This window comes from Emys orbicularis, chromosome 1 (genome assembly GCF_028017835.1).
Source record: "Emys orbicularis isolate rEmyOrb1 chromosome 1, rEmyOrb1.hap1, whole genome shotgun sequence".
NCBI lineage: Eukaryota > Metazoa > Chordata > Testudines > Emydidae > Emys > Emys orbicularis.
The window spans coordinates 91,019,127-91,045,653 of NC_088683.1; the positions used below are offsets into that span (position 1 = coordinate 91,019,127).

Here is a 26,527-nt window from a genome sequence, read left to right on the forward strand (position 1 = left end):
TCAGAGACATTCAGTGGTGCAAGTACGGCGGTATGATCTGGTCCACCGTACCAGTAAGATATTTATAGCCGGTACTCTGTACCTGAAAGACACAGGAGGAGCAGAACAGGCAGCTCCTCCGGCACAGCTGTACCACCCCCAGCCCATAGGCGCCGACTCCGTGGGTGCTCCGGGACTGGAGCACCCACGGGGAAAAATTAGTGAGCGCTCTGCACCCACCAGCAGCCAAGCTCCCCCCACCTCACCTCCTCTACCTCCCCCCTGAGCGTGCCGCAGCTGCGCTCCTCCGCCTACCTCCCAGCGCTTCCCGCCCAGCCGCCGCCGGGGGGGGAGAGCGGGAACGGGGCACGCTCAGGGGAAGAGTCGGGGCCAGGGCAGGGATTTGGGGAAGGAGTTGGAATGGGGGCGGGGCAGGGGTAGGTCCTCATGGAAGGGGTGGAGTGGGGGAGGGGCCGGGGGTAGAGTGGGGGTCGAGCACCCCCTGGAAACAGGGGAAGTCGGCGCCTATGCCCCAGCCCCGCCCCCAGCCCTTCCATGCAGCTGTGTCTCCTGTCTGGGCTCTGCACAGCAACCCCACTGGAAGACAGGGCTAGGGGCGGGGCTGGGGGTGGTACAGCTGCACCAGAGGAGCTGCTGGCGTGGGGCCACTTGGCGGCCCCACGTTCTGCTCCTTTCGCCACTGCGGTTCCAGAGAGCCCTGTGGTTCAGAAGTCTCCAGCACAGCGGGAGGAGGACAGAAGGACAGAACCCCCCCTCCTCCCACCCAGGTAACATGTGATGGATCATGGGGAGGGGACGGGGAGAGTGCGGGGGCCCTGGGCTGGGGGCGGGGGGAGGAGTCACATGGGGAGGTCACGTGCCTCCCCTTTAGCTGGTGCCCCCCTTTGTGTCCCTCCCATGAGTGCAGTGTACCGGTAAGAAATTAATTCTACTTGCACCCCTGGAGACATTCCTAACTTTGAATTGAGCCATATTATAACAATCTGATTTTCACTCTTGAGGAACCTCAGCAGTTTAACATGACAAAACAAATAAAGTGAAGCAAAGATACAATCAGCTGCTGATTGCTTTTGAGACCAGTTTTCAACACAGCTATGTTTTGTTGATATTTCATTACTCTAAATTGCTAGACGTTGTCTTGGGTATTGCTGAAAACGAGAACATACGCAAGCACTGGAAGCCGTCAAAGTTGGCTCACCTTGAGCCTGATCCTGCGAGAGCCTGAGGACCTCCAGGAACGTGCTGAGCACCCTCTAATTCCATTGATTTATCCACTCAGCACCTCACAGGATTGAGCCCTGCCATTCTGCACAACAGAGTTCCCCTTTGTCTTCCACTGTTATAGAGCTGGTCAAACAGAAAATAGCGTGTGTGTGTGTGTGTGTGTGTGTGTAGGGAGGTTAATAAAAAAGACAAATGTATAACAAAAATTGTAGCTTTCTAATGACAAACTGAATTGTCCAGTTTTCTAGGTAGCAAATGCATACCTGCACTGTGTTTCTGATCTGGTATTGTTTTTGTTTTTATTTATGGCTCCAGATGATGGACCTGTGCTCTGTTTACTTATCCCAGCTCTGCAAGAGCACTACCTTGAAGAGAATGAAAAAAATGCAACCTCAATGCATGCCACAGACATTTTACATAGCAAGCAGGACAGCACATTTCAGAGGATTTACTGTGAAATCATTTTGCAATCCAGCATATGATTGATATCCATAGGCCACTCTCAACAGAGCTAGCATGTATTTTATGGGCAATTATACTCAAGTTTTTAAAACCAAGGAAAAATTATATACTGGGACTGTTTTTTCAGCCTGTTTGGTACGTTTTTTGCATTCTGTCCCATGCGCGTTTTACAGAACTTAGAATAATAAATGTAAATTAAAAACCAGGATACTCTGACAAAAAATGCCCAGTATTACAATACCATCTATTTTCAAGCCACCAAATAAGATAACTGAAACCCTGTTTACAAATGAGTTCTTTTTTTATTTCAGATCTTTGTGCGGGGACTTATGTTATATACCATATATATAATATATATATATATAAAGTATATAGATTGTTTATTTGTAAATAGCAAAAACAAAACCAACCAATCCTATGGAGGAGAATGTCAAATTTTCGCACCTACAAAAACGTCATCAACATGAAGCCATGTTTAACGCTTGTATAATGTGATGCAATAACTTTAAAATAAATTATGCATATGAAATCTTTGTTGTTGAGCTTTTGTAAGTCATCTTATGTTTATCTAATTTTGAGCGAGCAGGGGGACAAATCTGAGGTGAAATACAAATGCAAGCCCAAAATGACCAAGGACCTATCTTAACACTTTCTCTCTAAATCCATTATGTATTTATTTACTCTGATGAATTAAGTTCCCCCTTGTGCTTCGTATAGAAGGGCTCCATCCCATGAAGTGCTGAGTGTCATCTGGAAAGCATTGAGCGTTCTCAATTCCCATGGATTTCATAGAAGTTGAGGGCGTTCAGCACCTTGTTCCCAAACCAGACCAGATGAAGGGGTGGATTAGGGATTTTTCATGCAGTCTTGACTAAGACAAAATTCCATGGCTGTGGGTACCCCTAGCAGAGAGCAAGACAAGATTCTGGAGAAAAATTGGCCTCAGAAGTCATAACTTTATTTAATGGACCAGTCGGTTAAAACAAGAAGGACAAAAAAAGCAAGGGGATCCACAGTCACTCCATTGGCCAGGAGCAAATCCTTGAACCTAACTCATAAGGAGCCAGGTGACCCCCCTAGTCCCATCCTCTGCAGAGTCCCAAGAGTGTTTGTCCATGAGCATCTAATGCCAAGGCCTCTGTCCCAGACTAGGAGACAGAGAGTCTAACGGTGTCTTTGAGGTGATTTTCAATCAGCCAACCCATCCTATAAAGATTCTCCCAAACTAGTTACATGAGAAGTGAAATGAATAAGTGTCCCCTGCTCACATAAATTAGCCATCCTGCTACAGAAAATGGCAGGTTAGTGTAATATATTATATATATATATATATATATTAATATATACAAGGACAGCATTTCAGTGACAAGGGCAGATGAAGGCAGGCTCATGTGTACATTGCCCAGCAATGTTCATCGGGGTTAATGCAGGGGAATTATTATTCTGTATCACGTTTAGTGCACACTCTACCAAACAAATGAAAAAGAAATGGGAAACCAGCAGTACTGGGAGAGCATGGCATCCTACAACAAGGAGACAGCATGTTGGCAGGCACCCAGTTGAACTTGAGCATCCAACCAGCACTGAGAGCAAGTTTTCAAAGAGCAAGCAACATTCCACTCTGAAAATTACCCTTTTTGTCTGAATAGCCAGTATTGGGCTCCCAAATCCTCTGCTGCACACTGAAAGGAGCCCCCTGGTGAAAAGCCCCCTGACCTCCAGGTGAAAAGATACTTTGCACTTTGGCTCCAGGTATCTGCTCACCCTACTTTAGCTCTCGCTCCGCCACTGATAGGTTCTCACAGTGAAATGGCAGCAGAGCAAGAAGTGACTTTGCTTTGCTGCCTTCCCAAACAGATGTCTGCTGTTTCCCTTTGCATGTGAAGTGTTCAAATGTAGCCTCTGTCTTGCTGATTTTCACATCATCTCCTCCTGACTCAGTGGCCCAAAAGTTGGGCAGGAGGAGGTTCATGTCGCTCTTCATGTCATTCAGATGTCTTACTTCATGGCATAGGCAGAGTTAAAGCTCAATAAATGACTTCAAATAATGTTTCAGGCCACAGGTTTAGTGCCTTAGGCTGTTTTAATAAATTACTTTGTCACAATATTTAAGGGAAAATATGTGACACTGCATTTTTTTTTTTACATACAGTATTATGGAAAACATTTTTATTTGGTTTGATTAAATATGGCTTGATGAAAAAAGGATAAAGTCAAAGGAGATCCTAGCCAGTTTGATCACGTATCAGATAAAAGGCACATAGTACTCAAAATAAGAGCAAAATACAATGAAATACAAACAGATGATATTTCATAATAATCAACTGCTCGCCTGAGAAACACATTCAAATCTGAGCTTATCATTATACCAGACTTTCTATACAGCAGGCACAGTACTGTGCGGCAATACGGTCAGTGGATAGAGTACAGGAGACTTAGTTTCTGTTCCCAGCCCTACCACTGATTCGTTACATGACTTTGGACAAGTCACTTAACTTCAGCATGCAGGGCCGGCTCCAGGCACCAGCCCAGCAAGCAGGTGCTTGGGGCGGACAAGGGGAAGGGGCGGCATGTCGGGCTCTTCGGCGGCAATTCGGCGGCGGGTCCTTCGGTCCCTCTCAGAGGGAAGGACCTGCCGCCGAAGAAGAAAGCAGCGCGGTGGAGCCGATCGCGATCGCGGCTTTTTTTTTTTTTTTTTCCCCCGCCGCTTGGGGCGGCAAAAACCCTGTCAGCATTCGTCAGGTCTCTCGCTAAAATGGGAATCCTGCTACTTACCCTCCTTGATCTCTGTGGGTCAGAAGTACCACTGAAGTTCTAATTGTTATGATTTATTACCTCGGCACCGCTTTTAAACTGAGATGCAGTATTTCTTTTTTGGACACACCAGAAGCAGAACTACCTTCTTGCATCATCAGCTTCTCAAGCCTTTTCTGCTGTACATGTGTAGAATACATTGATGGCAAGTAGTAATGACAAAAGGCCAGGTTCAGCTGATGTAAATCAGCATAGCTTCACCGGAACTATGCTGACTTAGACCAGCTGAGGAGCTGGCCCGATTGCTCACCAGTTTTGTTTCAGCCTTCACGGGGCTATTTCAGTATTTTAGGTAAGTTCCAGTAAGTATTTTCCTTCAGTCTACTCCACAGACACGTTTGTAGGCTATACAGAGAGGACTTGCCGAAAACACTTATTTCCCAAAATTATTCTAGACACTGAAGAGTATTTTTAAAATTAATCTATCATACAAATGTTGTATGTGTAAACAGCTGACTGGCTAAAAACACTAGGAGACAGATTCAGACCAATCATTTTACCCAGCAGTTCGGCAGCTTACAGCAATTATCAACTATCTTTGAAATCTCCTACTATATTATCCAGGGTCAGGCAAACTTTTTGGTTTGAGGGCCGGATCAGGTTTTGAAAATTAGGGGAGAGGGTCGTGGCCTGGCCCCCATCCCCTATCCGCCCCCCCCGGGACCTCTGCCCCATCCACCCCCCCACACTCCCTGTCCCCTGACCACCCCCAGAACCCGCACCCCTGACTGCCCCCCGCTGCCCCATCCAATCCCCCCTCCTTCCTGACTGCCCCCCCGGGACCCCTGCCCCCATTCAACTCCCCTGTTCCCTGCCCTCTGACCACCCGACCCCTATCCACACCCCCGCCCCCGACCACTACCTCGAACTCCCCTGCCCTCTATCCAACCCCCCCCCCCCACCCCCTTACTGCGCTGCCTGGAGCACCGGTGGCTGGCAGCGCTACAACTGCACCGCCCGGCTGGAGCCAGCCATGCCGTCACCACCGCACAGCACAGAGCACCGGGTCAGGCTGGGCTCTTCAGCTGTGCTGCCCCAGGAGCTCGCAGCCCCGCCACCCAGAGCATTGTGAGCTGAGGCTGCAGGAGGGGGAACAGCGGGGGAGGGGCCGGGGGCTAGCCTCCCAGGCCAGGAGCTCAGGGGCCGGGCAGGAGGATCCCGCGGGCCGTAGTTTGCCCTCCTCTGATATAATCTAACCCCTTCTGAGGATAAAGGGGTAGAAAGTAGAGCTGGGCAAAGAACAGATGGGTGCTTTTTGTTGTTTATTGGAAATTCTGAAAAATTAGTTATGGGACAAATTACAAATGAAAATTTTGGCAAATCGAAAAGTCACAAAAATTTTGTTTCTGGTCAAACAAAAAATTTAGTTTCAACAAAATCTAAATGTTTCATTTTTGACCAGATTTTTCAATGCATTTAAAGGAAACTTTGAAGCTAAAAGTCATTGGAACTGAAAAATTGAAACACTTCATTTCAAAACGTTGAAACAAACCATGTTGGTTTTTTGGATTTTTTTTCAACCAAACGAATACGGCAAAAAATCAACATGAATTTGCAAAACATTCCCATGTCACCAAATGTATGTTTTTTCACCAGAAAAAGAGTTTTGGTCAGAAAATATTGCCCAGCTCTAGTATAGAATTCGTTTGTTCCATTAACATCGAGCCAAAAATGATTTTATCCACAAAACTTTCATTTTGGTTGCATTTCCATTGAAAATAGGTTTTAATGAAAAAATGTCACTTAGCTCAACTGATCCGCCCCGGCCCATTGTTCCTACCAGAAGAGGTTGGATGAGGAGTGTGGAGGCTACAGTAGTGGCTGCAGAGCTGCTGTGGTGCTCCTTTACAGCCTGGTAGGGGGGACCCTTCCTCCCTCCCAGCTCCCAAAGGAACTCAACTAGCACACAGCCTAGCTGGTCAGACTATGCACTGAGAAGGAAAGGGAGGGTAAGCATGTTACCAACCGATTCACTGTTGAATTCCTTGCTAAGAACGTATTCAGCTACCACCAGGAGGGATGACTTTATAAAAACTTAAATAGAAGGAGCGCAGAGTCAGCACTTCTGCAGAAAAACATTATACTAGATAAGCCCGCCTTCATTATAAAAACACAACCACCTTGTGACACTGCAAGAGTGTAAAATATTGACCTTGCCACAGAAACAGTACGGAATTGACCAGGAAAGAAAAATAGCCATGTCTGTGAAAACTAGATGCTCTTTTTAAAAATAAAATAAAATAAAGCTGAAAATTAACTGAGGTTGAACGTAAATATTTTTTATAGGAGACCAAACCAATACTGAATGACAATTTCACATAGAAACGTTGGCTTTAGTCCTCCCTATAAAGGTCCCCTATAAGAGCCAGAGGCCTGATTCTGTTTTCACTTTCATCAGTGTAAATTAGGAGCAGCTCTACAGCAGTTACTGGAATTATTCTGGGGAGAGAAGGATCCAGCTTGATATCTTAGAACTGAATGTGTCATTCAGTGGATTGAGAAAAGCAGTTGTTTACCAAGCCAGGGCTTGGCTAGACGACTATGCACATGATAAATAAATACCAAGCCAATATCGTTTGTTTCTTGCTGTGCTCAATGGGTATAATCATTGGAGGTAAAACAAAACATTCTCCACATTTGAGTATGCTTAAAGTTCGCTTGCTCTTAGTTCATGTTCACTTCGGTCACAGGCACAGATGCACGCCTTTTGGACGGTCTCCCAAAATAAGCAGAGTTGTATGTTATGAAGTACCCACTACCCGCCTTTTCTTCGGGCCAATATGCTCTGATTCCTTTCTTGGAATCAGTCTTAATGGCAAGGTCATTCCAATGTGGTGATGGCATGAAATTTAGTAGGGATTACTGCACATAACCCCAGGTAGGGTGGGTAACTAACTCGTCACAGGAATGCTGGCAATGTCTTTAACACAACATCTACACTGTCCTCTTAAGTCATACATGGGCACCATTGACTTTTTCTTTATTTTCTGTGACGTTCATTTCAATGTGGTTGAAAACAGGATTGTCGGTTCCTTCATCTGCCGTGGTGAAAGGTTTCCAGTTCAAAACTTCCACTTTCTCATTCTGAAAAAAAGTTCACATTGTGAGGCATGGATTCACACACACACACACGTGTGCGCTCACGCCCATCCATATAGACACGCACTATTGCTGTTGTCTATTGCTGGATCCGTCCTCTAAACTAACTCTCACTTCCCAATGTCCTGGCTGCACAGGTGACATGTACACAGAACTCATTACAGTGAGGCACCAAAACTTAGCTCACACAATGAACATTAAATATTTTCAAAGGAAGTGGGGAAGAGTGAGGCCCAGGGAAGGCACAAAGGGAGCAAGAAGGGGAATGGAAACATATAATATTTCTGACTTATTCCAAGAACAAGATTAAATAAATAGATTTGTTTTAATAGGTAGGGCCTAATTCTGAGTTGGTGAGGTTTTCAAACCTGTCCAGTTAGAAGCCTAAGTCCCATTAACTTTGAATGGGACTTAGGTGGGTTTGCAGATACTGCCCATTTACACTATAGCCCCTTTACATCATACTGACAACATGAAGGGGGGGAGGAGGGGGCAAAAAAAAAAAGGCGAGTGCTGCCGGTCGGCCGAGCAAAAAAGAAAAAAAAAAAGTGCTGGAAAAAAAGCCGAGTGCTGGAAAAATAATAATAAAAAAAAAAGCCGAGTGATCCTGGCGGCACAAAATATCGGGACAAAAATTGCATCCCGACCAGAAATCGGTCGGGATGTGGGACAAACAGCTCAAAATCGGGACGGTCCTGATTTTACCGGGACGTCTGGTCACCCTACTTACAGCAGATGTAAATTTCTCATTTAAATGTACAGGAGATCAAGAGTCACTACATTTTTTTTAAAAACTACAGTTTCCACATTTTTAATTCATTAAAAAAAAAAAACCAAACAAACCCTTAATTCTGAGCAAGAAGAGTTTCCTATCAAGTTTTTCAAATAAGAAGTAAAAGTTAAAAAGCATCCAGAGTCGCTATTCAAACACAGGGCCAGCACCATTTTTTTCAATATTGATTTAAAAGTTGTGGAGGGGTCAGTTAGACTTTAGCATGGAGAAAATACACTAACCAGCTACGCTTGCACAGAGCAATACTGGGATGGGTTTGTTTCTGGGTTGTGAGAGTGAAAAAGGAGAGCCTGATTCTCCTCTGAGGGCCCAATCCATCTGATGCTCATTGTAGTCGATGGGAGTCTTTCCGTTGACATTATGATGCTCTGGACTTGGCCTATAGTGAACCAGGAGTAACACCACTGAAGTCAAGAGAGTTTTACTAGTGTGAATGGGGGGAAGACTCAAGCCTGTAGTTGGGGATTTTAACTAGTAGGACAGAGCAGGCTGATACACGTAGACGGAAGAGAAAGCATAAACTGATATACACTGCAACAGCTGGAATTTCTCTAGATATATGAGGAGGATGTGTGGGTTTAATCACGTACTTTGCTATTGTCATTCAAAATGTATCTAACACTTGTTCCTGGCCTCAGAAGAATAACTCCTGTATTCTTGTGTACCAAAATGTCATCCCCACCATGAGCTATTGTTCTCCTAATCCTGGTGCCTACCTGCATTTCATCAGTGAAAATCAGTGTTTACTGGCATCCCTGCTTCAGAGACTGCATCTTCCTTACATCTAACTACACCTAAACAGAAATCTCCATTTGCCTAAACTGGCTCAGCCAAAAAGGAAGGTGCCCACATATTTTGCCTCAATAATTAGACATTCATTAATAGTAATCATTTCACCCACGCTCCACCCAGCTTTTGCACTATGTAATAAGCCAGTTGTATCTGGATCTAAGTATTATGGCCATTTAATCTGCGAGCATCAGCGTTCACATGCACTTGCACATTTGGTTCATGGCATTATGTCCTCATCTGGTGTAAAACAGTGGAGCTCCATTGCAGTCAGGGGAGCAATTCTGATTTACACCAGCTGAGGGTCTGGTCCAGTTTCTACGTGGACAAATAACATGTAATGTATTAAAAAAAACCCTACCTCTACTGTATATCGTTAGTAACACAAGAGGTTTTCATAAGGGGAAGAGGCTGCAAATTGGATCATCTAAGAAAGATGCTCTCTACGTGGCACACTGAACTATCCAATGGCTGCCTTAGCCATTCTTTCTAACTGAGTGCACTGAAAACACAGACCTTACAGGTGACCTGCAGTTAATTTTTTTTTTAATCTAAATGCTAAAAGCCACATTGTGAGCCTGCTCCTCCCACGGGTGAGCAGCTACTGTCAGTGAGACGCCTCATGGGAGTGAGTGAGCCCAGACTGGATAAAGGCTCCAGGCCAGAGCCTCAGCTTGTGGCAATTGTTGTAGTGCCACTCAAGTCAATGGAGTGATGACAATTTAATGCTGCTGAGGATCTGGCCCTCCATGTTTAAGGGATGTATTTTAGAATGCTGCTCCTTGGCTGCTGAAACTTTTCCTGGTTTATTTTAACCCAAGAGGATGGACCACTACAACATTGCCAAAGGCAACGGCCAACAAGCTATATTTTTCCTTTAAATTGTGTTGGCTCTTTAATAATCTAACTATATTTTGATTGGTTTGAGAGGCTACTCAATACTTTTTTCTTCCATTTCTTTTTCCTTTTCTTTTTTGAGTGTAGGTGTGTGTAATGTGGATCCACAGGCTGGGGAAATTTCCCCCCTCAAACTGTAGCTGGTCTAATGAGCAATATCAGAAATAAGCTAGAGAACAGATTTACAAACCAAGAAAGCTTTGCTGGAATGCAAAGGCACCATTGGCCCTCATTTTACGAAGCTAGCTAGGGCGTGCTCTAGTATTCTCTCTAATCTGCTGACCTGAAGCCAAATACTACCTGCAGCTGTAGCCATAAATAGCTGCCTTGTCTATGCCAGCTGCCTAATCCTGATACACCATATGCACAGCTGCTGCCTTAAATGAAGTAGTCACGTCAGAAAGCATCAGTCTCTCCTACAGATTCAGCCATTCATATGGGTTGGGGAGGGCATGGGGTGAGGGGGAGAGAAGAAAAAAAAATGTAGTCCCCTGAGGGAAGCTCTTGCTTCTGATTCCTACTCTGTCACGTTATTCGAGTGTGCATTGCCTCTTAAGGTGTGCTTATTCTATTGTCTGCCCTGGTGTGACACAGAGCCAGAAAGGATTACACAGCTAGCAGGCTAATTGATCCAGATTCAACCTTTAGAGGTAGATAGATAGATAGATAGATAATGGTTGTGTTTTTTGTGTATTTACATATATATTGTTAACCTCTAACAATGTAACCAAACAGTTCCTGTCTATCCTGTATTCTGTTAATTCAGAGATCAAAGGAAGACGTTAACATTTAAATGAATTGTATATGTAGTAATATCGCTGTCTGACTTTCTCTTTGAAGTTTGCGATAAATCACATGTAAATGGCTGGAGATAGGCAATTGCCTTATGTTAATCCATGTAGCTAATTACTGGTGATGTTTAGGAAATAGGAGGTTACTTCAAAGACACTATGGTTCACCCAAGGACTGACAAGAGGCTTCCCCGGGAACATTATAAAGGTCTCTTGGGACCTCACCCTTTCATCTCAAATCTGCTTATGCTTCATCAGAGGAAGCTTGAGCCACAAGACTGATGTCTCCAGTTCCATTCTGGATGACCCTGATATTGAACATTGGACTGAACCTAAGGACTAATTCTGAAAGAACTCTTTGCAACTCTAAAGCTCCCCAGTTCTACTATGAAACTGACCTAAGTTCATGTCTGTATGTATAATGATCTTTTAACCAATACTCTCTTTTTTAATAAATTTTACTGTAGTTAATAAGAACTGGCTGTAAGTGTGTATTTGGGTAAGATCTGAAATATTCATTAACCTGGTGGGTAATGTGTCTGATCCTTTGGGATTGGTAAAACTTTTTTATACGATGAACAAGATTTTCAGTAATCCTCATCATATTTGACTTGGCTGTCTGGGTGAAAGCCCAAGACTGGGTTGCTTTAAGGGAACTGTGTTGTTGGCTTCTGGGAACCAGTAAGGTATTGTAGAAGCTGTTTTGTTGCTGGCTTCGTGAATCTAAGTATTAGAATAACCACCAGTCTTGGGGATTGTGTGCCCCATTCTTTGCAGTTCGCCCTAACTGAGCAATGTCAGTGTGGCCCCCCCCTTGGACTCCAGTCACATCTTGTATGTTTGGAGTGACCAATACTGAATTGTACAGAGGAAGAAACTGAAAGGACAGGATCTGGATCAAAGAATGGATGAACACTGAAACCGTTTCTTTAGAAAATGTAAAGCCTTCCCCCCCCCCCCCCCCCGGTGTATTTGTCTCTGTTACCCAGGAGGACAGAAGGACAGATTGCCTGAAGGAGGCAAATTAGAATGATGCACATAGCCATACTTACTGTCTTGGGTTTAGAAAATGAGAAGCTGGACAGCAAGTCCTCTTTGGTCAGCAAGAATTTACGATCTATGTTCTGCTTTATTCCTCCTGTAAAATACCCACAGTGTTAAATTCTTTATCAATTGTTTTTAACAAGGTAATCCTAGTCAACTGATAAGGGTACATCAGACTCCAGCTACCTGCTGTGTCCAGCCTTCCCATATACTTTGTCTTAAAGGACTATTGTCATGATGTGAACAGGTCCAGTCCTAGACCAAATGGCTCCCTAGGCGAGGAGCATCTTCGGCACCCTCTCCCCATCCACTTGTTAAACTTTTGAATACCTTATTTTTTATTGAATATATAGCCCATTTCATGACTTTGATGCAATTTGCATGCATGATTTATCCCTGTCACAGAAGATGATAAATTTGCACTCTAGGATCTGTAAATCTGTATTTATTCATGCCATATATAAGCAAGTCTGGAAGGTCCCACAAGATTTTACAAAGGTCCAGAACATTCTAGAAGGATAGTGAAAAATGAATCCATGTACGGAACACCTGAAACATTTTACTTCAAACATTCTATTTTCCCTTTTGGTTACTAACAACACAAACAGCATCCTGAGCCCGGCGCCACCAAGCCCAGTACCCCAAGCAGTCGCCTGAGTCACCTGCCCCTAAATCCAGCCCTGGAAGTGAAGCATTGTGGAGGAAGTGGGGGAAGGAAAATGAGATAGCTCCTGGGAGCTCCAGAAAGAGTCTGAGGAATTCTAGAGTAAAGAAACCAATAACGATGTGCCTTACTCTCCTCTGCTTCTATGTGCAGTAAGTCTAATGGAAACCATCCTGTTCACTGTGTTCTAGTATGTGTGGCCTAAATGGTGAGCTGAGGATGCAGGGTTCAGGTCTAGATTAGTTTTAGGTTAGGAGTTAGATTGAATCAGGTCTAGGATCCAACTGCTCTCGCTGGCATAAAATGGTGGAAATGTTGAGAGATCAGCTGCACTTTTGTTTTGTTTTTTCACCCGCATCCAAATTGGATAATAGCCTCATTTTGGATTTTGCCTGGAACCAAAACCAGAGGGTTGGGTCGGGATCTCGGGGTTCAGATCCCAACTGTCATGCCTACTCTTAGGGTCTTAGTAATTTGCAGCAATCTATTTCACTAGACTTTTCCTTGGGCAGTTGACATGGCTTTACACCATGAATCCTTCCTTGGGTGCATGGCTTGGCACGTAGTGAAAATGGCCACTGGGCATGTTCAGTAAGCATATTTCAAATGCTTTGAACTCACTCAAAGCAAAACTACTATTAACCTCTGGGAGAAGGAAAGATGCTTCTCCTCAGACAGGGCTATCTCCATGCTGGATGGCAGCTCTTAAAACTCAGCCCCTTCTCAGGTTTAATGCACTGGGTAAATGGATTCTCCCCTCCACCCCACCCCAACCCCGTCTCCTCAGGTTCAAAAACTGCTGACGTTACTACCTCACAATTCAAAGAGAAAGCAATGCCCCCTTTGGACAGAGACCATGTCTGGAAAATTTCAGGCCAAAAGATAAAGGTTCTAGAAAGCTGTGAGTGAATGAAACCAGAGAGTGCAAGCTCAACCAGAGCGGTCACTGAAACTTCTCGTGATAGGGACAGTTCCATGTGTATGCACGTTAATGTGGAAAACAGCGTATACTTGTGTTAAACCAAAACTCTGGAAAAGGTACCTGTTAAGAGGCTGACAATCATTCCCAAAGCTATTGTGACCAGGGTCCCAAGTGTGCTGAAGTACAGATACGACAAGGAATACCAATAATCAGCCAGGACAGGTCTAGGAAAAGTGGGGGAAACATTTTGTTAGAGTCTTCTTCAAAATTCAGACAACCTGAAAATGCGTAAAACTAGGAACTAAGAGAGTAAATATAAGAAACGTTCTGTGCTAAAAAAATAATGAGTCACATGCTACTCTCCTGCAGAGAAACCCACCTGGCACTCAAACTCTGAGGTAAAACTGGCAGCCTCAGGCCAGTATGGTGGGCAAATGGGCCATGGCCAGTAAAACCACATGAGCCCATGCCTCCACTAGGAATTCTGGCCAGAACTGAAGAGTCTAGCCATGAGTCTTTTCTTTGGACAGGCTACGGAGCACTGGAAGCTCCCTAGAAATGGGAGGGGGGCACTGGCACCCAGACCGTGGCCCCGTCCCCACTTGGCCTCTTCGCCCCAGGCCCTGCCCTCACTCTCCTATGCTCTGCCGAGGGGCGCCTCACTACCCCCACACACACTCCTCCGGCTCCTTACTGCCCCCAACCCCTCTTCACCTGGGATCCTCACTGCCCCCTCCCCAAGGCTCAGTGTTGTCCCACCACGCCCCTCAGGGCTCAGGAGAAGGGGAGAGGCCCATGCTGTAGCTGAGGGAGGCAGGGCGGCTCAGGGGTGTGGCTGCCCAGGGTTAAGCCGAAGCTGGCCCTCAGGAGGCAGGAGCTCCAGGGCCACTGCTGCTTCCCCTTGCAGCATGGATGGTGGCATGGCTCATTCGGTTCCCACCGCCGAGGGGCACCGGGCTCCAACCGAGCCAGGGAAGCGCCGCCTAGTTTTCTCCATGCTACACCAATGGAGTGCCAGCCCTGTGGCTCTCTTGCAGGGGGGTGGGAGGAAGGGTGTCCATTGTGTCTTAGGCATGGACTGTGCCATCACTTCTGCAGATCTCTTATTAATGATGGTGCTGTGCACTAAATCTCAGTTAACCTGAGTCCAGTCAACTAGGTTTCAGCTCTCTCTGCTTTCGGGGCTTTGTGCTATAAACTATTATGATCCCCTTTGCAACATGCCACAGAGAGAAGCACGTGGACCAACGTCTTTAAGTATGTATGTACACCTCTACCCCGATATAACGCGACCTGATATAACAGGAATTTGGATATAATGCAGTAAAGCAGCACTCCGGGGGGGGCAGGGCTGCGCGCTCCGGTGGATCAAAGCAAGTTCAATATAACACGGTTTCACCTATAACGTGGTAAGATTTTTTGGCTCCCGAAGACAGCGTTATATCGGGGTAGAGGTGTATTTGTTCTGATAGCCATAGAAACATGACTGCCTAGCGCCTGCTTGGCATTTAAATTTACACTGATGACAATTTAAAGTTGCTGAAACTGAAACTTTGTTTTTCATTTTAGAAATGGTAACAAATTATCCACTGTTAACTCTAAGCAGTTGCTTGAAGCAAAACAGATATACTGCAGAACCTACTAAACGCAAGTGCTTTGGGGTCTAAGATTTGTTTGATCTTATATATAACATCCCACTTGCCATGCTGGTGAATCAGTACATAGACACAGGCACACGGGAGCAGTGATCCATCTAATCAGGTATCCAGCTACTTCAGGGGAAGGCCCAGGAATCTCACAATTCACCTAATCATGCAATACTACACCAGCTAAGGGGAACTTTTTCCTAAGGATACCCAGCTGCTGACCCAGTTATGTCCGGAGACATAAGAATGGACTGCCCTTAGAATTTTTAATCTAGCCATTGTCTTTTAATCTAATTTAATCGAGCTGCTACTCCTTGTTCTGATATTTATATCATTGTTTTGTTCTTTGGGGGAGGAGGGTTGTTTTGTTTTGACTGTATGACACAATACAATGTAAGACAATATGACAATCGCAGAGGAAAAAGACCCCAGCATTTCACCCAGTTGCACTTGACTCTTATGGTTTTGCAGAATGTGGCTAGTTACTTCCGCATAGATATGATGCTGTTGGATAAACTTTTGGTGGAAGATTCACTGAAAACTCTTAATCACCCTCAAGGTTTAACCTGCTTAGATAGTAAAACTGTATGAAATAAACACAAGTCCCCTTTGCCTATCCACACTGCAGAAACAAAACTACTTCCCAATAAGGCACATACGACTGTAGAACTCTATAGTACTGATCCAACACCCCCTGACTTCCAGGGGTTTCGATAAGCACCCCCAGTAGGAGAAAACACAAAATGCTGCTCCCTTTTAATTAATCAGGTAACCAAAAGAGTGAAGATTTTTATAACAATCCAACTATTACACAGATGGTCACATCACTTTCAGTCAAGCGCCGGTGCAACATGTGGCCGATTTGTTATATACCTTTCAGTGCCTTGCAGGTGTACAAGGGTTGTTAAAGTTGGCATTTCGGTTGTTGCAGTCCAGTTGCCTCCTGTTCCTGGGCTGCCTATGTCACAGCCGATAGTTGTGAGATTTAATGACATAGTTCTCTCAGGGAGCGGAGGGTAAATCTGAGCCCCAATGCCAACCCAGAGTGAAACAGTAAAGCCCCCAATAAGCCCTACAAATGCACCCTGTAAAACAAAGTAAAATCGGATTGAAATGTAAAGCAAAAAAACCAAGAGGGTTGACAAAGAAAAACACTGTCAAGATTTTTCAGAACTGGGTGGCCTACTTTTCAAACATGACTTAAATGGGAGCTGTTGGAGGGTGCTCAACACTTGAAAACCAGGCCACTTAATTAGATGGATAAGTATGGGCTTGAGTCTAACTTTAGGCACTAAGGTCTGAAATTTTTGGCCCGTAATTTTTTTAAACAACTTATATCAGGTAGAAACTATGAAGGCAAAAGCTTTTTTTTTTTTGAGATTTTATTTTATTTTATTTTGCTATTTTATTTGAATAAGCTGTCCTAACACCTTGGAGCAGGTACACAAAATTCACAATGTATGTGTTTTCCCCCCAGTATTCTGTCTGCAATGGGAGGAATTTCTTTAGAGCAAACACTTTTACCTTTTCTAAAGATAGGAACTCTCTTCAAGATCTGAACAATGAATTAAACTCTGCTTTAGCTGCAGCCAGTTATAATAGAAATCCTGGCTGCTAGAGCTTATACACTACCATTCCTACCTCTTTTAAAACCAGTCTCAATTTTTTTTTAAATGTCCCCAGCATAGACAAGGACTAACTGAGAATTTAATTGGGAATTAAGTACTGTGTAGATCTTGCCCTGGTTCTCTGAACAAGGATGAATCTCACTCATAATTCATTGCAGTCCACAGAGATACTCCAAATACAAAAGTTAACAATGTTTGATTTAAATTCTTATCAACTATGATGTTGTGCAGTATCTCTCAGCTCACAAGTGTCCAGAGGACTAAGTTTCACTTCTCTCCTGCTCTCAAGGCTTCTTGCTACAGACACCAAAATGTTAGACTTTATGAACTCTGGAGAACACCTCCGTTGTTAGGGTGTCATAATTTAGGAATGCCTTGTGCAATTCAGTTTGATTCACAGATAATATTTACCTTGGCCTCAGATCTAAGGGGTGTGTGTGTTTTAGATGAGGGTGGCCAAAATCAGGCTTATAATGGAAATTCAATTTGCGACCATATTTATGGAGTGAATGTTGTCACACCACAAAGTAACAACATACTGCCCTATTTAGGCTGTTTACAGCACAGCAGTACTGATTCTGCAGCATTGTACAAAGACAAATCACTGTTTTAGCCATAGGGAACAAGGAGAAAATAAGTGATTGGTGAATCTTGCCATTTTTAACAATATTTTTTCAGACTAAACTACTGGCCTTATTGCCTAACTATTGGGGTATGGGGATGTGGGGGGTGAGGGGTATGTATGAAAAATGCCAATCTAAAACATCTCCCATGATGCCTAAAGCAAATTATTGGGGGGGAGGGAAATGATCCCCCAAATAACTATTGTATTTTGCAACAGCAAGACACACAACTTATACTTACGATGGGGTTTGCGAAGGAGGAGAGGATTCCCAAAGAAAACAGTCCTAGAAGAGGGCCACCAACCATGCCAAAAATACTGAGAGCTGCCTGAGGAAGAAAACGAAGTCTTATATCAAGTATCACACAGCAAAGCCAAAACCTGCAACATGATGCCATGGGGGTGGGGAAGGAAATGAAATATCTGCAATCAGGATTTCAAGTTAGCTCTGGGCCAGATCCTCAGCTGGTGTAAACTGGTGTCGCTCCCTTGTTGAATTATCTCAAATTACACCAGCTGAGGATTTAGTCCTAGAATTTCCAAGGTAAATACTCATTACAGGATGAAAATTAATCACTTTATAATAGCCAGTGATTGTTCTTTTCCATAGTTCCTTCTAGTTAATGAAACAGAGGTGAAAAGCAGTTAAACATGCACCTGTAACAAACTGCCCAGAAGGGACGCCACACCAGCCATGGCAATACACACTCCTCCATAAAAAAGACCTGAATGGGTGAGAAAGACAAATGTATCAATTTAAATCTCCACAGTGAAGTTTCCTTCTAGTCTAATACTACTACTAATAAAGCCAAAAATACATGGCAGCTAGGATCGTCTTTGAGAATGGCCAAACCAACAAAAGGTCATGTGCTCTGTTACCTCAGGAGGGGACCGTGCAAACATGACAAATCCTTTTACAACATGTGATCACTGAAGATTAGTTGAAAGATTAAATCTTAAAAAGAAGTTGGGATGAATAGTGGGGATAATAAGCACATAGAGGCCTGGTCCCCACTAAGCCCCCACTTCGGACTAAGGTACGCAAATTCAGCTACGTTAATAACGTAGCTGAATTCGAAGTACCTTAGTCCGAACTTACCGCGGGTCCAGACGTGGCAGGCAGGCTCCCCCGTCGATGCCGCGTACTCCTCTCGCCGAGCTGGAGTACCGGCGTCGACGGCAAGCACTTCCGGGATCGATCCGGGATCGATTTATCGCGTCTAAACCAGACGCGATAAATCGATCCCAGAACATCGATTGCCTGCCGCCGGACCCTCCGGTAAGTGTAGACGTACCCCAAGAATCACTTACATTCCTCCTCTAACCCTCTGTGCCAACACTTTTTTGTACTTGAAGAATGGATCTTCCTTCCCACTTGAGTTATGTTCCAGTGAAAACACTTTTAGATTATTGGAGTTCCATGGCTAGGAATTTCCCATACAGCCAGGATATAGACAGCCTAAGCAAATGAAGTCTCTTCTTCCCAGGGTCCCTAATGCTGGATGAGCACTTCAGTTACATCCACCACTCACAAAGCTCTAATTTACTGCTACATGGGGACACATTAATCCCAGTGCTTAATATGAGAGGTCAGGCAATTATCAGAGTTCAGACCTGTGAGCCTCCATTCCCATAGCAAACAAAAGCTGGCATCAAAAGTAGTTAATAATGCTTAAGAAACCACGTTCTCAGGTGACAATGCTGTTGTAACACTCCTCACGGCTCTGGTATGCTCACTGGCAGGGCGTGTTCTCTTGCTCGGAAATACAGTGAAGTACTTGGCTGTACTCTTCTATCCCTTACTAAGCTTATTACAGTAAAAGAGACGTGTTAATTTTTCCCAGCAAACTACCTGGGGCACTGTGGGCCATATCTTCTGCTGATGCCAACTGATGTAGCTAGCAAAGAAATCAATGGAGCGTCACAGATTTAAACCAACTGAGGATCTGGTCCTGTATGTTCAACTCAAAATTCTGAGACTGGCTGCTTCAGGGCATTAAATAGATTGAGGGCTTTAGGGTGTATCGTAGCAGTCGTGAAGCCTCACATTTTCTAGAAGGAGAGTGTGATGCAGTACATTTCCCCACCCATGTACCCTACCAAATAATTCCATGTTCAAGTGACTTGTTACAAAATTCCATCCCATGCACCTGCCTTCTGACTGACGGAATGAAAAATAACACCTATTTCAACCCAAGCCCTTTGGGTCTTTTGTATTAGGAATCTAGATTGAACAAGGCTACAATATAACTTTACTGCTTAAAGATCAAACAAGATGCCCTTTTCCATGTTCACTTTAAATAGCTGCTCCCCTTCTCCCCCATATCTGAAAACTCTTGGCCTGATTCTGATCTCACACAGGTTTCATACTGGTGTAATTCCATTGACTTTAATGAAGTTACTCCTGATTTACACCTTTATAAGTGAGATCTGAACCAAGCCCTCTTTCTTTATGGTAAAAGTGGAAAATATCCCTCACAAACTTACTCATCCCCTTGGAAATCCAAGATAGTTTCTTTTCAGAGAGGGAGCTGAAGTAAGGTTTAATGAGATCCTCAACAGTTACAGCCGCTAAAGCGTTGATGCTGGAGGACACTGTGCTGCAGATGACAAAATTTGAAACATTTTTGTATGTTAGGAACTGAGATTACAAACACTTAATAATCGAGATAACGGCAGAGAGAGACTGTCTGCAACAATATCAGAGACCTTATGTAGCTGTAACTACTATACATGTTGAAATTATTATTACTAACGGAAATAAACTTGACAGCACTATCTGTTACATTTTGCAATTGCTTAAAATATTGGTTCTCAGAGAGGATAATGCATGTTTTAAGAAAAAGAAACAATCAGATAAATCAGTGGAAGGAAAGTTAACATATATTGCTATAGATCAAAGGATGACTGGTATTTTAAAACCATTTTTGAATTCATTAATATGTATCGCATCCTTTGGGCTAGGTACATGTACATCGCATGGCATTTCATTGACTATTTTGGATGCACTCTACAGACTCAGGCCAAAAAGCGGAGCCTAAAGCTAGGATCCTAAATCCATATTTAAATAAGTGGGTTGGTTTTCAAAAGTCAGTAGGAACTGCTGGGTACCTGACACTTTTGAAAATCAGATACTTTTTCAAGTGCCTCGATGTGGATTTAGGAGCCTAATTTTCAGTGCCTATTTCTGAAAAATCTTGGCCTAAATCTTAAAAATGGCATGCCTGTATTGTGGCTGGAAAATGAGTATGCCCTGGCGCAGACCACAGCACACAAAATATGCCTCTCCGCACATTCAATGGTTAATTATGAGCTCCAGTGAGCATTCGATAGACTCCGAGGGAACCACTTCTCCCAAACACTTGAAACATCAGCCCCTCTCTCCTGAGAGCAGATCTAGCTACTACGGAATAACTCTGAACCTCCCGGATCATATAGAATAGTATCAGACACATTTTCCTTACAGAGAAACATGCCACAATGCCTACTATTTCCCTTCTCTTTAATATTCCTGTGTCGCCACCAGTGGCCAACATCAGACAAGATTAACTAATTAACAGAATTCAAGTAGAACACCGGAGTTACAATAATAATTTGCACTTCTGCAACCTCTTCCATTTAAGGATTTTAAAGCACTTTACAAATATGAATTTATTAAGGTGAGAAAGTATTATTTTATTCTTCCCCATCTGGCTTCTTGTGGTGGCCCAGTCACTGTGCTTCTCAAGAAAGGCAAAATGCCAATCACCTACAATCCACAGATTGTGCAGTATCGGACATTTGTATACATTACTCTTGCAAGCAATCAGCTTGCACCTCAAAGTGTGAAAATGTATTGCCCTGATCATCGTATTTACTTACATATCTACAAATATTAAGAGTCAAAAAATTATTCAACCATAGCATTATACCAGTTGCTCTGGGTGTGATTGCTATGGATAAGGTTGTTAACAGTTTCCATTCTAACCCCTGATTTTTGAACACTCAAGATTATCCAAAACGTTCACATTAAGGGCTGACATTTTCTGTAATTGGTCGCTGCCAGAAAGTATACAACTTTGGAAAGCTGAAGCAAAAATCTTTTCAGTTGTTTTTCAATTATCAGAAGGCGGGAAATGCATTTTTTTACCACCACCATTTGAAACAAAACATTCTGACCATTTTCACAGGATTGACTCAAAACAGCTGTATTTCTTAATTCCAAACACTAGTTTGTAAATAGCCCTTAATGAGCAGAATGTGCTTCTTAAGTCGTAGGAAGAAGGGAGATGGCTTTAAAATACAGCTCTGAAGGTTTGAAAAAGGAAGGCTGAGCAGCAGAAAATTCCCATAAACTGCAGCTGCCGTTTCCCTATAGGATTTCAGGAATTTACAAGTGCAGCTAGTGAAGTAATAGCTTTGAAGCAAGGTGAGGCGGAGCTTGTAAGTGCCATACTTTGCTCATGACAATGGAGTTTATAGCGCCAAGGCTCAGACTAGCCCTGTTGGTGGAGTTTGTTAACAGTGCAGACCAAATTGCTTCAATGCAAGGAAATTTGAAGCTCCACTGGTGAAGCCTGAAAAGCTTTTAAGATGCACCCATTAAACAGCTTATCATTTTTCCCTGTTTAAAGAACAACAACATATGCATGCAGGGAAATTAAATGCAAAGGATCTTGTGTAAATACAATTTATACTCCAATGAGCATGCATAAAAACGGCCAACGTATGTCATTGAGTTCAGAATGATTATATTACCTTAATGTCCCACTGTAGGCGCTAGCCACGAAAAGTCCTGGTACCCCTGGAAAATCTTGTAGAATATCCAATACCAGATATGGCATGAGCTGAAAAAAATCATAGTGTGATGTTGCACTCTATATGATTTTATGAAAATACGCTAATGAGTTTGAATATAGTGTAACTGAAATATGCTTCATGCAAAAGGTCTCTTGTAAGGTATCATTACAAAGTTTATAATCTACTGAGTGTGATCGTATAAATGTACCACTCTTGTATCTGAAACTAGAAATATAAAATGTAACTCTGAGGGCCTATTGTAATTATGCAAAGTGTGGGCATTAATGGTGTTTGGAATCTTGATGGTTCCCATTAACCAGGACAAATGTCTGTAGATGGCTCTCTTTTACTTGTGAGTCTTCCTGTATAAGTGTGTGCTGGCAAGTGGGTAATGAAGTCTTACAGTGACATGTGATCATGTCACCTGAACTGGAATCCATCTTTAACCTAGTGCTTTTCCATTGAGAAGGGGGCAGTGGGGATGGGAACCCAGAGGGACAAAGGATTCCCGCCTTATGCAAAAGATATATAAGTGGGTGGAACAGAGAAAAGAGGGGCAGCCATCATGAGAAATCCCCTAGCTACCACCTGAGCTGGAACAAGGGCTGTACCAGGGGAAAGGATTGTGCCCAGACTAGGAAGGTGTCCAGTCTGTGAAAGAAACTTATTAAAACATCTCTGAGGGTGAGATTTTATCTGTATTCAGTTTTATTACTGTATTAGGCTTAGATTTGCAAGTTTTATTTTATTTTACTTGGTAATTCACTTTGTTCTGTCTGTTACTACTTGGAACCACTTAAATCCTACTTTCTGTATTTAATAAAATCACTTTTTACTTATTAATTAACCCAGAGTATGTATTAATACCTGGGGCGGGGCAAACAGCTGTGCATATCTCTCTATCAGTGTTATAGAGGGTGAACAATTTATGAGTTTAGCCTGTATAAGCTTTATCCAGGGTAAAACGGATTTATTTGGGGTTTAGACCCCATTGGGAGTTGGGCATCTGAGTGTTAAAGACAGGAACACTTCTGTAAATTGCTTTCAGTTAAGTCTGCAGCTTTGGGGCACGTGGTTCAGACCCTGGGTCTGTGTTGGAGCAGAATGGCGTGTCTGGTTCAACAAGACAGGGTGCTGGAGTCCCAGGCTGGCAGGGAAAAAAGGGGCAGAAGTAGTCTTGGCACATCGGTTGGCAGCCCCAAGGGGGTTTCTTTGATCCAACCCATCACACATAGATTGAGAAATATTATAATTTTACCTAATCTGTGTTCTTGCTTCTAAGGTATTGCTTTTATAATGTATCCACGCTTCATGCTGCCCAGTTATTCTAATTTTAAATGTTCTCTGTTTTACACTTTATTCAGATGGAAGGGACGAATACCTGACAAAGCCAAGAGGATGAAGCTGCCTTCATAGCACTATTCTCCTCGCTGCTCCCTTCGTCTAGCCCCAAGAGACCCACTGCCATGGGCCATGACCTGGAGGCGGTGGGACTGAAGGATCTGCCACTTCCTTTAAAATCTTCCCTCCCTGCCTCTTTGTAGTGATTCCCTGCCTCAGTCATGCTGATTCATTGAATGCCAACTGAGGTGCTTTCCCCCCACCTCCAGACTGGGGCACATCCTCTGAATGGGGATTCAGAGGATTGATGGGGGTAGGCTCAGTGATTGATGGGTGCAGAGAAGGCAGAGGCATGGAGCCTCCATGCAGACCACCCTTGTCTCTCTGCATCTCCCTTGAGCCATGTGGATCTCAGGGGGAAGAGAGAGACATAGGTTTTGGGTCCCTTGGTTGTAGCACAGGAGAGCAACCTCCACCCTCCCCCAAAAAGGAAAATGATCTAGTTTCCTATATAGGGTTGTCATATTTGGTCTTCCTTGTCCTATGTATCACTAGGGAATAAGAGGATTTCTGGTTTCTTATTTTATTAACCCTGTCCTCCCTTACTGCAGATAAAATACACTCCTGGGTTTCAAGTGTCCCAAAATGTTCCTTAATGTATCTTTCCAAAGGGACAGAGCCTGAGAGCACCCATGACACTGGAGATGTGTGTGCTCAGCCTCATACCTTGGGAACAGCCCCTAAAGGCAGCAATCTTAATTCATCCCCAACTATTAAACCATTGAGATGTTTAGTGTTAAACCTGGTCTGGTGCTGACACCCGCTTTGCTGTCCATGGGTCGCAATCGTGGTATATGGAGTACATTGCTAGTCCACAAAACATTGCACAGACAAGAATCGCCCAGAGTCCCAAGAGGTTGATATAGAGAGATCTGCACAAACATGAAAGGAAACAACAATGTTAAAGAGTTAGCCATAGCACTGTACTGTAATGTTGCTAAAGATGAACATGTCCTACTGTACCTGTGTTCACTTCCTCATTGGCAGCCAAAAACAAAAAAGAGAAACCTTGTTAACTGAACACTTCTTAGTCTAGTTCCAGACGGTGGTCTGTCTGGCTACCCTTTAAAGCAGTGCAAAGCCACTAACTCCCAGCAACACACAGAACTGTTGTAAAACGTGACAAGCCACAGAGTAATTCATAGACTAGGAGCCACACTGCGAGCCCCTTCCTGACCTAACAAAGCCAGCACACCTTGGAAGGCTGCCATAGCGCATGCCCTTCTCCTGCTGCCTTGGCATGGAGTCCCTCAGAGCTGTTGCTTCTAGGAGGAAGTGGACTGAACACAGACTGGGAGCTTCCTGTCTTAGTGCCTAGGTAATCTTGGAGACTGATGTAGTAAACTGACTCCATCTCCTGACAGCACTAGCCCAAAAAGGCTCCAGCTTCAAGCATGAATGCAACCTCTGCTACCCTAGGTCTTCATTCACTGTTGGCTATTCAAAATGCTCCAGTCTTCTTGTCCACTTTGGCTTCCTTCTCTACAGAGGTGGAGCTCCTGCAGATTATTGGAGGTGTCTAGGTACTTCTAGCTCTAGACTGGTCCTAGTTTCATGAAGTTAATTACCCTCTGGCTTATCTTCGGTGCCCTACTGCAACCCACAAGCAGTATGTTCTTCAACAACATGGTTCTTTCCCTGTATTTCCATAAGATTAATTGTATTCCAACCAGCAGCCATTTTGTTGCCTGATGCCCATTAATTGCCATTGAGGTCCTACTTCTGTGCCAAGCAATCAGAGCTGCATTGGTACCTCCAGTATCTAAGCAAGTGTATCAGCATTTAGGGTGCTTACGAGGCCGTTCAGTGCTTCCAGTGCCTGCGAAAGTGCACCAACCCCTGGGTTACTTTAGAAGGTTAATCGGGATATGTGCAGGAGAGTAGCTCTGCTCTTGAAGATCTTAATGGGGATGGAAATGAATGTTATTGGGTGCACTGGTGTAATATAACTGAGCCTGCAGCCTGGTGTACTTCATAAAGCTCATCAGCACAAGAGACAACCTGACTTAAATCAAGTGTCTGATAACAAAACCCGGGCATGTTACAGCTGATTGGGTGACCCCACTGCCAGAGGTCAGACTTGGGCCTTGTCTAAACATGTAAATTGCAAAGCTTTAGCTAAATCTGTTTCTAGACTAATTTAGTTAAAATAATCCAACCCTGTGTTATGGACCCTCTCATATAGGGTTGAGTGTGTTTTATATCAGTTTACCATAACCTGATTCCTTATCAATATAAGCTAAACTGAGATAAGGCACTCTTAGACTGATTGAAGATGGACATGCAGAAGAATTTTGTTAAATTAGTACAGGGATCGGCAACCTTTGGCACGTGGCCAGCCAGGGTAAGCACCTTGGTGGGCCGGGCCGGTTTGTTTACCTGCCGCATCTGCAGGTTCGGCCAATCGTGGCTCCCACTGGCCGCGGTTCACCACTCCAGGCCAATGGGGGCTGCGGGAAGCGGCGCAGGCCGAGGGATGTGCTGACCGCCACTTCCCGCAGCCCACGTTGCCGATCCCTGAATTAGTGCAACTCTCATGGGTAGACAAGGCTTTAAGTAGCATGTTTTAGCCTAGGCCACTATAGTTAAAAATTAAACAAAATTGCTATCAATTGAGTGATTAAAGGCAGAAAAGTATGACCATGCCCCGATTACCCACAGCATTTTCAAATCTTGTTTTTAAACCATGTTGGTGGCTGGGTGTCAAATGACAATCAATGTTTGTCCTGACTTAAATCTTAGTTCAGAGTGGCACTGAACTCATTTCTTATGACTTAAGAAATGAGTTGTTCCCACTAATTCTGAATGAGTAATGCTGGGTGGAATACTCTTCTGCAAAGCTGGCATTGTGTCTGGGCAGACTATGCAAGTCTTTCTTTTTAATAAGAATTTAAGATTTCAACATTCAAACCATTGTGTGGTGCCTTTGAAGAGTTCTTTGAAGCCAGGTAT

General features: G+C 43.8%; 1 protein-coding gene across 1 annotated transcript in view; it reads right to left on the minus strand.

Moving 5' to 3' along the window:
* Positions 1 to 7,452: 7,452 nt before the first annotated feature.
* SLC5A8 (solute carrier family 5 member 8) overlaps positions 7,453 to 26,527 on the minus strand; it is a 30,279-nt gene continuing 11,204 nt past the window's right edge. Inside the window, exons 7-15 of the mRNA XM_065412045.1 lie at positions 24,318 to 24,447; positions 22,133 to 22,221; positions 19,883 to 19,995; positions 18,053 to 18,120; positions 17,638 to 17,724; positions 16,019 to 16,230; positions 13,620 to 13,723; positions 11,922 to 12,007; positions 7,453 to 7,584 (exon numbers count right to left, since the gene is read on the minus strand). Of these exons, the coding sequence (XP_065268117.1) occupies positions 7,453 to 7,584; positions 11,922 to 12,007; positions 13,620 to 13,723; positions 16,019 to 16,230; positions 17,638 to 17,724; positions 18,053 to 18,120; positions 19,883 to 19,995; positions 22,133 to 22,221; positions 24,318 to 24,447 (1,021 nt within the window). The remainder of the gene's footprint in view (positions 7,585 to 11,921; positions 12,008 to 13,619; positions 13,724 to 16,018; positions 16,231 to 17,637; positions 17,725 to 18,052; positions 18,121 to 19,882; positions 19,996 to 22,132; positions 22,222 to 24,317; positions 24,448 to 26,527) is intronic.